This window comes from Berghia stephanieae, chromosome 15, assembly GCF_034508935.2.
Source record: "Berghia stephanieae isolate SIO BIC M18660-M18661 chromosome 15, UCSD_Bste_1.3, whole genome shotgun sequence".
In the NCBI taxonomy this organism is placed as follows: Eukaryota; Metazoa; Mollusca; class Gastropoda; order Nudibranchia; family Aeolidiidae; genus Berghia; species Berghia stephanieae.
This window is the reverse complement of record NC_088374.1, coordinates 5977019-5987018: the sequence shown is the minus strand read 5'-3', so window position 1 is coordinate 5987018 and position 10000 is coordinate 5977019. Positions and strand designations below refer to the sequence as shown.

Below are 10000 nucleotides of genomic sequence, written 5' to 3'. Positions count from 1 at the left end.
CAACTTAGGATTCACTATGTAACCTATTCATAGATAGTCAATCGAAGGGCTGGTTATAAACAGCCTTTCTATGATTTTGGAACCGGAAATTGGAGGTATGCCATCACGAATTTCCTGCGGCTATGTGGTCTTGTAGTGTGACACTCGCCTTCGGAGGACCCCCGGAAAGTTGAGTCCTTTGGAAAAGGCTCTTTACTCACATTATCTCACCGCACTAGGGTGTAAAATGAGTATCTGGCCTTTAACAGAACTGTTGGAAAATTGTATTATCATCTAACAGGCGTCATGTTCTGTATCGTATCGTATCAGATGGAAATATTTGCCTACAGCTGGTAAGGAGATGTTTATCCAGTTATCTCTTGTACTTTGGAAAGAAGACGGGTAGGATATTGAAAATTTGGGCAAATATCGTAATAAATGAAATTGATTGTAAGCTTCAATTTAATTACAAAAACCGATCAAATGAACGTTTCGGGTTTCCCCTTTATCAACAAACCAGGATGAATGAAACACCACAGATGAATGAGATAATGTGGTAGTGGCGTAGTTAAGATGAAAAAAGAAGACTCATCTTAATTACGCCACTACCACATTATCTCATTCATCTGTGGTGTTTCATTCATCCTGTTTTGTTGATAAAGGGGAAACCCGAAACGTTCATTTGATCTGTTTTTGTAATTAAACTGAAGCTTACAATCAATTTCACATTATTATTTTTTTCTTCGTGCTTCGAGCAGCAACATTTATATTGAAATATCGTAAAATGTTATATAACTCTAATCTAGTTTTTTTTAAAACAACCCTGGAACCTCGTGAGATCAATGGTTTCAGAGTGTTTGCCAAGATTAGGGTTATTTAAATAGAACCAAATTTGAAGGACGAGTTTCCTGGCCAAATCTATAAATAATTGCCCCTCCAGAGTACGATATTTCACTGGTTAACTTTTTCCTCATGAGCCATTTTCAGGATTTTACCCAAAACTTCACTCCCAACTACCACAAATATATATTTGTTTAAATTAGTCAAACACAATAGCAATAAAGTTCTTGCGATGAATCATTTCATTAGCAAAACATGCTCTACAACACACTATGTTCATATAAATTTATGATGTACAACAGAAATTTGAATAAGAAAAATGTTGGTTTATATCGTAACGAATGTATGGATTTTCCTATAGTTGGTAAGAAGATGGATAAAAATTTAGGTTTGAATGTAAACACGAGGTTTAGGATCAGGAGTTTGCCTTGATTGTATCATGAATCCAGGAGGAATATTTTGACACCGAGGTGAACATTGCCAACTCTCCGGCTCTTCCACAGCCATCTCCGCTACTTACGACACCTACTTGTTTCCATATTCCGTCACTTCCTTGGCACACCAAAGGACCCCCACTGTCACCCTATTTGAAAATGGAAAGGTAAAATTAAAAAGAAAACACTTAGATGAATAAATAAAAATAAAATGTAGCGTAATTTCGCTGATTGTCCATGCTCTATGCGCTTCACAATGTTATATTTATTGCCCTGCCCCCCCCCCCCACACAAACACACAGGAAGCCATATAATACCATAATATTTCGATTTTTTATTGTATCAATCGCTTATATTACTAATTTCCAAGTGGAGCAACTTTTGGTTGCCGTGAAAGTTTTTAGGAGAAAGTGATGTCACGATTTTGGAACATTATTATGCCTCGAGTTAATATTTTGCTGTTGAGAGAAAGTGTTAAAGATGCTAAATTGTCTAGTCATGAGATTAAACAAGCCCTCAATGAGCATGGTCTGTCGATTTCATCTTGAGTTTGATCTTTTTTATAGCGCAACATCCACTAAACATGCTCAAAGCACTTTACAAAAGGTCCTTGATCATCAGCAACATGTCATATGTATAACAAAAAATAAGCCTGTTATGTGGTATTAAAATTTTGGCAGAAAGAGGCAACGCTGTTAATGGTCGGGTACTTATTTTAAACCTGGGTACGGTGAGAGAATGTAAGTAAAGAGCCTTTTTCAAGGGACTCAACTATGCGCCAAGGGAGGCTCGAACTCAGGACCTTCCGATCCAAAAGCGAGTGTTATACCACAAGACCACATAGCCTCAGATGTAAACTGTGCAGTTTTCCGGTACATACTCAGAACACTGTAGCACAGTCAGAAGACGTCTTCACCCAATAGGTCTTCCAGCCCAGCGCCAAGTGAAGAATCAGCTCAATTAATAACATTAATAGGGAATGAGATTAGCGGAAGAGTGGCGTCTCTTGATTGGACGTCACCCATAGTCTGTGACGTCACCGGCGGAAAAGTTATTAGAGAGAGAACGTCAAGTTGGTTGTGTGCATGCGTCTCTCGTCCTCGCTTCCGATGAAAGCGGCATGAGACACTTCACCGAAAGCGAGAACGAGAGAGACGCATGCGCAAAACCATGTTGACGGTCTCTCTGTAAGGTGATGTCCAATCAAGGGACGCTACTCTTCCGCTAATCTCATTCCCTATAGAATGCGCTTGGCCAAGGAGTTCACAACATTGCCATCCGGAAGTTTCACGGACCAACACACAAACTCTGTGTAACCATGAACTTTTATAGTCTGGTTAATACAGTTTAGTGAGAACAACTCACAAACGCAGATGGCAAAAACAATAACAAAGGCCTGAGTGACGTCATCTTCGAACTATCTATAGTTGGGGAGAGGGGGGGGGAGGGGGCGCATGCCCTAACCTGACATGGATCTTCCCCTCCAGTTTTGTACCCAGCACAGATATAGTCTGGATGCTTCTCCTTTAAATATGTGGAGCACTTAGCTTGACTAACGATCGGAAGAATCGCAGACTTTAGTCGTCTAGAGCCACCCTGACTCTTCGCGTTGTCTTTCGCTGAAAAAAAAGACAATTTTTGAATTGTTATTTAATAAATGGTAATTTTAAGAAGGCCTTTAAATCATCATCATCATAATTATCATCATCATCATCATCATCATCATCATCATCATCATCATCATCATCATCATCATCAATTACTACTACTACTACTACTACTACTACTACTACTACTACTACTACTACTACTACTACTACTACTACTACTACTATTACTACTACTATTACTACTGCTGTTGCTGCTACTACTACAACAACTTCTTCTTCTTCTTCTTCTTCTTCTTCTTCTTCTTCTTCTTCTTCTTCTTCTTCTTCTTCTTCTTCTTCTTCTTCTTCTTCTTCTTCTTCTTCTCCTTCTACTACTACTACTACTACTACTACTACTACTACTACTACTACTACTACTACTACTACTACTACTACTACTACTACTACTCCTACTACTACTACTACTACTACTACTACTACTACTACTACTACTACTACTACTACTACTACTATTACTACTACTACTACTACTACTACTACTACTACTACTACTACTACTACTACTAATACTAATACTACTACTAATACTAATACTACCACCACTAGGACTAATACAGCTACTACTGTTACTGCTGCAGTTTCTCACACGACTTCCACCGACACAATGACACCACAACCAATTTTGATTATTACATTTTACAGTCCACAACTTCCATCAGCTTAGTTTCAGTTTGGCTTATAGATAGTATGCCTGTCATCTGCTTTTTTTTTTTGCCAAATTGGGACCTAAAATTTGCCAAAATTTGCCCCCAAAAAACCCAAAATTTGCCAAGAAATTTGCCAAAAAGATCAAAATTTGCCAAAAAATTTGCCGAGGAGAACTAAGATTTTTGACGAAACGATCCATGACTGAAGTTGGAAGTGTAAGTGACTCGATTTATTTGACTTGAGAAATGAAATGACTGTGAATAGCGTTGTAACAAAGATTTTAATGGATCATTATCCGTAGAGAGTAGCTTCCCTTGGTTTGGGCCCAGGCAAAGCTGCAACATTTCTCAAGTTTCGTACTTTTTTTTTCGTTATTTTGTTTTCACTTCTTTTTTTTTTCCAAAATTTTGCCACGCGATTTGCCAATTTTCCCAAAATTTGCCACGATTTGCCAATTTTGGGAAATTTGCCAAAATTTGCGGATGGCCCTTATATTTGCGGCCGCAAAAAATGCAGATGACAGGTATGCGCTTGGCTAAGAATCTCACAACATTGCCATCCGGAAATATAAAGCTCCAACTCACAAAATTATGTGTAACATTAAACGTTTGATTAATCTGGTTAATACAGTTTAGTGAAAATCACTCATAATCGTGGATGGCAAAAAGCAATTAAAAAGACCCGAGTGACGTCAATGCCATTCTATCTATATTATATGAACTTACGTTCAACCGTGTAACCCCAACCAGTGACTACACACGAGTGATCTGTGAAATCGTCATCCCTGGCCGGCAGACACACAGATCTTGTCAAGGTACCGCCTAGACTGATGCGTCTCCTAAGCTTGATCAAGGCAATATCGTAGCCAGTCATGGGATGATCTGATTTATAACTGGAACGAATTAAAGAATTGAGCTTTTAATTAGAGCAATATCCACTAAACGTGCTCAAAGCGCTTTACAGTGCGTCCCTGACCAACAGCAACACTAAACATGTGGGAAGGACATGACGCCTATATGTACCCGCTGTGGGCAAGAACCCGAGACGGCAGAGCATCTAGTCGAAAGGTGTGTTGTGACGATACTACCCGGCGGGTTTGCGACAGTGCACGAATGCGGACCGGACTTTTCTGATTGGGTCGATCGTCATAACATAGTAGTGTGAGAACCATAAGAGGCTGCTGCCTGTTAGGCAATATTACAATTTTTTTCAGACGGGAACAATGCTGTTAACGGCCAGGTACTTATTTTACACATGAGTACGGAGAGAGAATGTAAGTAAAGACCCATTTCCAAGGACTCAACTATGCGCCGAGCGAGGTTCGAACCCAGGAACTTCCGATCCGAAAGCGAGTGTCATAACATTAAACCACATAACCACACAATCAAGAGCGAAGAAAATTAACCGTCAAAGCCATATCGAAGCCTACTGTGGGGTCATCGCTTTAGTGATTGGAACGGATGATAATACAGAGAAAGAAATAAAATGACCCATTAATTAAGTGATACTACAAGGGTGGACTAATTTATAAGTACCGTTTGCCCATAAATCAAAACATACGATGGTGAGGCAAAATACAATTGGACAAATGTCCTAATGAGTTCATTTCTTTTATCATATGACGTAATAGTTGACACAATTGAACTTACACATTATGTACTCTTGAAACCAAAAGCTTAAAATTGTATTTCTGTCAAATTTTGAAAACGTTATGGCAGTTTAAAATGCCCCCCCCCCCTCCCCCTTTCCACGAATGATCGTCAGCTGTCATAGGTTTTCTTGTTTAGCCCCTATGACTGTCATTCAGCGACAGGAAGCTGTCATAGGTTTTCTTGTTTTCTCCTTCGACTAACATTCAGCGACAGGAAGCTGTCATATGTTTTCTTGTTTTCCCCCTACGACTAACAGTCAGCGATAGAAAGCTGTCATAGGTTTTGTTTTCCCCCTATGATTGTAATTCAGCGACAAGAAGCTGTCATATGTTTTCTTGTTTTCCCCCAACGACTAACAGTCAGCGATAGGAAGCTGTCATATGTTTTCTTGTTTAGCCCCTACGACTGACAGTCAGCGATAGGAAGCTGTCATATGTTTTCTTGTTTAGCCCCTACGACTGACAGTCAGCGACAGGAAGCTGTCATAGGTTTTGTTTTCCCCCTATGATTGTAATTCAGCGACAGGAAGCTGTCATATGTTTTCTTGTTTTCCCCCCAACGACTAACAGTCAGCGATAGGAAGCTGTCATATGTTTTCTTTTTAGCCCCTACGACTGACAGTCAGCGATAGGAAGCTGTCATATGTTTTCTTGTTTAGCCCCTACGACTGACAGTCAGCGACAGGAAGCTGTCATAGGTTTTGTTTTCCCCCTATGATTGTAATTCAGCGACAGGAAGCTGTCATATGTTTTCTTGTTTTCCCCCCAACGACTAACAGTCAGCGATAGGAAGCTGTCATATGTTTTCTTGTTTAGCCCCTACGACTGACAGTCAGCGACAGGAAGCTGTCATATGTTTTATTTTCCCCCTATGATTGTAATTCAGCGACAGGAAGCTGTAACATGTTTTCTTTTTTCCCTACGTCTCACAGTCAGCCATAGTATCTGATATATATTTTCTTGTTTCCCCCTTACGACTGAGAGTCAGCGACAGGAAGCTGCAATAGATTTTCTCATTTTCGAAGATGAATCCTCTAGTTTTTAAACGCCTTGGGAATGTCTAAAAAACAAGCATTCTGTTGTGATAAATGTGAGTTGATTTCATTCATTTTATACTGCTCTGACTATTTAGCACTCTCAGAACTACAGGAATATTCTTTGATAAAGTTGATGCTCTGTCTACCTTTTTGAAAATTTCAGAAACTATTTCTGCTATCCTATTGAGGCTAGATAATCAGATTTTTGGTTTATTTTACATTGTTCAACGGGTAGAAATTAATGGACACGAATTCCCCTTAGTTTCTATACTTAACTAAAAATCGAACTATTATTGTGACGATAAAATACATTAATGTCCTCCTTACCACCATAGGAAATTCGTCACATTTGTTACGATGCAGCCAACATTTTGTCACTCTAATTTCTTTTGTATATCAAATTATTTGAACAAAAATGTTTATTATAGTTAAATTATATTAACAACAACAACAACTACTACTACCACTACCACGACTACTACTACCACTACTACTACTACTACTACTACTACTACTACTACTACTACTACTACTACTACTACTACTACTACTACACTACTACTACTACTACTACTACTACTACTACTACTACTACTACTACTACCACTACTACTACTACTACTACTACTACTACTACTACTACTACTACTACTACTACTACTACTACTACCACTACTACTACTACTACTACTACTACTACTACTACTACTACTACTACTACTACTACTACTACTACTACTACTACTATTGAAGAGCTCGTTTAGCAAAAATATATGTATAACAAGAACTAACAGATTTTCTGTTTGAGGTAAATAAATCTATTTTTGTATAGGTTGGGTGTGAAGTTTTGTGAAAAATCCGGAAAATGACCGGTAAGGAGAGATTTAATGAATACTTACCCGTCAGGTATGTGAATGCTGCTGATTTGATATCTCTTTCGGTAATCCCCAAATTTGATCCAGCTGATTGACGATCCGGCCAGCACGCTGAATGTGGAATCATGGCTGTTTGAAGATGAGTGAAAACATTTCAAACCATTTATACAACCATCCAACCAATAATACAACTAATTGTCTATTTATTCGTCTATTCAATTATCTCTTCTTACATTCCCAAGAAAACTGACCCAGATTTTTTGGCGAATCGGCTAGCACCGTGAAAAGACTTGGCTGTTAAAAACAGCCTACTAACAATACAAGCATCTATCTATCTATCTATCTATCTATCTATCTATCTATCTATCTATCTATCTATCTATCTATCTATCTATCTATCTATCAATCTATCTATCTATCTATCTATCTATCAATCTATCTATCTATCTATCTATCAATCTATCTATCTATCTATCTATCTATCTATCTATCTATCTATCTATCTATCTATCTATCTACCAATCAATCGATCTATCTATATATCTATCTATTAATTTATATGTATATATATACATATATATATTATATATATATATATATATATATATCGTATATATATATATATATATATATATATATATATATATATTATATATATATATATATATATGCACCTGTCTATCTGCCTATCTGTGCGGTCAAGTGGTATGACACTCGTTTTCGGATCGGAAGGTCCTGTGTTCGAGTCTCGCTCGGCGCATAGTTGAGTCCTTGGAAAAGGCTCTTTACTCACATTCTCCCACCGTAATCGGGTGTAAAATGAGCACCTGGCCGTTAACAGCGTTGTCTCTGTCGAAAAGATATTTGTAATATCGCCTAACAGGCGTCATTCTTGTTCTACATGTTACGTATTGTTGTTGGTCAAGGACACCTTGTAAGGCACTTTGAGCACGTTTGGTGGATATTGCGCAATACAAAAGCTCTTTCTTTCTTTTTTCTTTCTGCCTGTGCCATATATAATAATATTTTTGGTTGGACAACTGCGTGTAGATCTAGAGCAATTTAACAGAATTTCAAACGATTCACATAACACAAGTAAAAGTAACACACACAAGTAGAAGTAACACACACAAGTAAAAGTAACACACCGTTATCACTATAACCTACTTGGCAACTCATGTTTATGTCTTATCTTCCAAATCACATTCCATTTGCTGTTTTAAATAATTGTCTTTATCGTTTAAAGAACGAACGAGCGTCTAAAGCTACTGTTTAATCTTTTCCTTACCAGCTATTTTCAGGATTTTCCCCAAAACTTCACACAAAACTAACACAAAAATATATTTTTTATCTCTCAAACGCAATAGCAATAAGTTCTTGCGATACATAATTTCTTTAGCAAAACATGCTCTACAGCACACTGTTCATTTTCTTTAAATTTTATGATGTACAAGAGAAATTTGAATAAGAAAAATGTTGGTTGCATCGTAACGAATTTGACGATTTTCCTGTAGTTGGTAAGGAGAGGCTGAATGACGGATCTTATTGGCCAGATATTGTCATATCAAGTCATGTTATTCCAGAGTTAATGGTAACTATAGATAGTATGCGCTTGGCTAAGAAGCTCATAATATTGCCATCCGGAAGTATAACGGACCAACACACAAAACATTGTGTAATCATGAACTTTTATAGTCGGGGTAATACAGTTTAGTGAGAATCGCTCACAAACGCGGATGGCAAAATACAATAACGAAGGCTTGAGTGACGACGTCTGCAAACTATCTATAGTACCGGAATTGTCAAATTAACTCATTCAATCCTAGAGATTTTTGCTACTTTTCAAAATTAGGAAAAGTATATTTAAAAAGAGCATGTATATAGATAGTTTTATTAACATGTAAAACCTAAAAACATTAACTTTGATAGTACGCCTATAATTTGTCTCAGAAAAATGTAATAAATAGGCATGGGTAAAAGTAACCTGGGTTAGCGACTGATATAGTCGGTGTTAGGGTTGAGTGAGTTAACAATGGATGTTGTAATCAATAAATGGCAATCTAACGTTTAACATTATTCAGTAACTTCATTCTTGGTGATAGAGAACAATTGTGTCTACACACATCTTAGGTTGCCTTCATTGCCACCTCTCCCTCTCTCTCTCTCTCTCTCTCTCTCTCTCTCTCTCTCTCTCTCTCCCTCTCTCTCTCTCTCTCTCTCTCTTTCTTTCTCTCTCTTTTTTTTTCTCTCTCTCTCTTTCTCTCTCTCTCTCTCTCTCTCTCTCTCTCTCTCCTCTCTCTCTCTCTCTCTCTCTCTCTCTCTCTCTCAGTTCACAACATTTAATTATGATATAATTCAGATATTGTTGTTCGTACATTGATTGATTGACAGATTTATCACCTTTACAGATGTACTTAAGTACAAAAATAACCAATTTGGGTCCTGGGTTGGAGACTCGCATGGCGCATAGTTGAGTCCTTGGACAATGCTCTTTACTCACATTCTGTCACCGTACTCAGGTGTGATATGAGTACCTGGTCGTTAACAGCGTTGTCCCTGCCCTAATGTTTTTTGTAATATCGCTTGTTAAGGCGTCATGTCTCGTCCTATACGTTAAGTGCTGCTGTTGGTTAGGGGGCCTTGTAAAGCGCTTTGAGCATGTTTAGTGGATATTGCGCTATATAAAAGCTCAATTCTAACAGCTCAACATCAACACAACAATGTTTTTACTTCCTAGAGGAGGAATATACAATCATCAAACACCTGACTGAAACCACACTTGACGTAAAGAAAGAGATACATAAGAGCATAAAGGAACGCAAACATCTATCAGTCAACTATGAAACTACGGAATTCCTTCAACAGT

General features: G+C 37.9%; 1 protein-coding gene across 1 annotated transcript in view; it reads right to left on the bottom strand.

Moving 5' to 3' along the window:
- Positions 1 to 1038: 1038 nt before the first annotated feature.
- Positions 1039 to 10000, bottom strand: part of LOC144960527 (serine protease 33-like) — a 21254-nt gene continuing 12292 nt past the window's right edge. Inside the window, exons 7-10 of the mRNA XM_078893718.1 lie at positions 7159 to 7263; positions 4297 to 4463; positions 2718 to 2872; positions 1039 to 1402 (exon numbers count right to left, since the gene is read on the bottom strand). Coding sequence (XP_078749844.1) covers positions 1235 to 1402; positions 2718 to 2872; positions 4297 to 4463; positions 7159 to 7263 — 595 coding nt within the window. The 3' untranslated portion in view covers positions 1039 to 1234. The remainder of the gene's footprint in view (positions 1403 to 2717; positions 2873 to 4296; positions 4464 to 7158; positions 7264 to 10000) is intronic.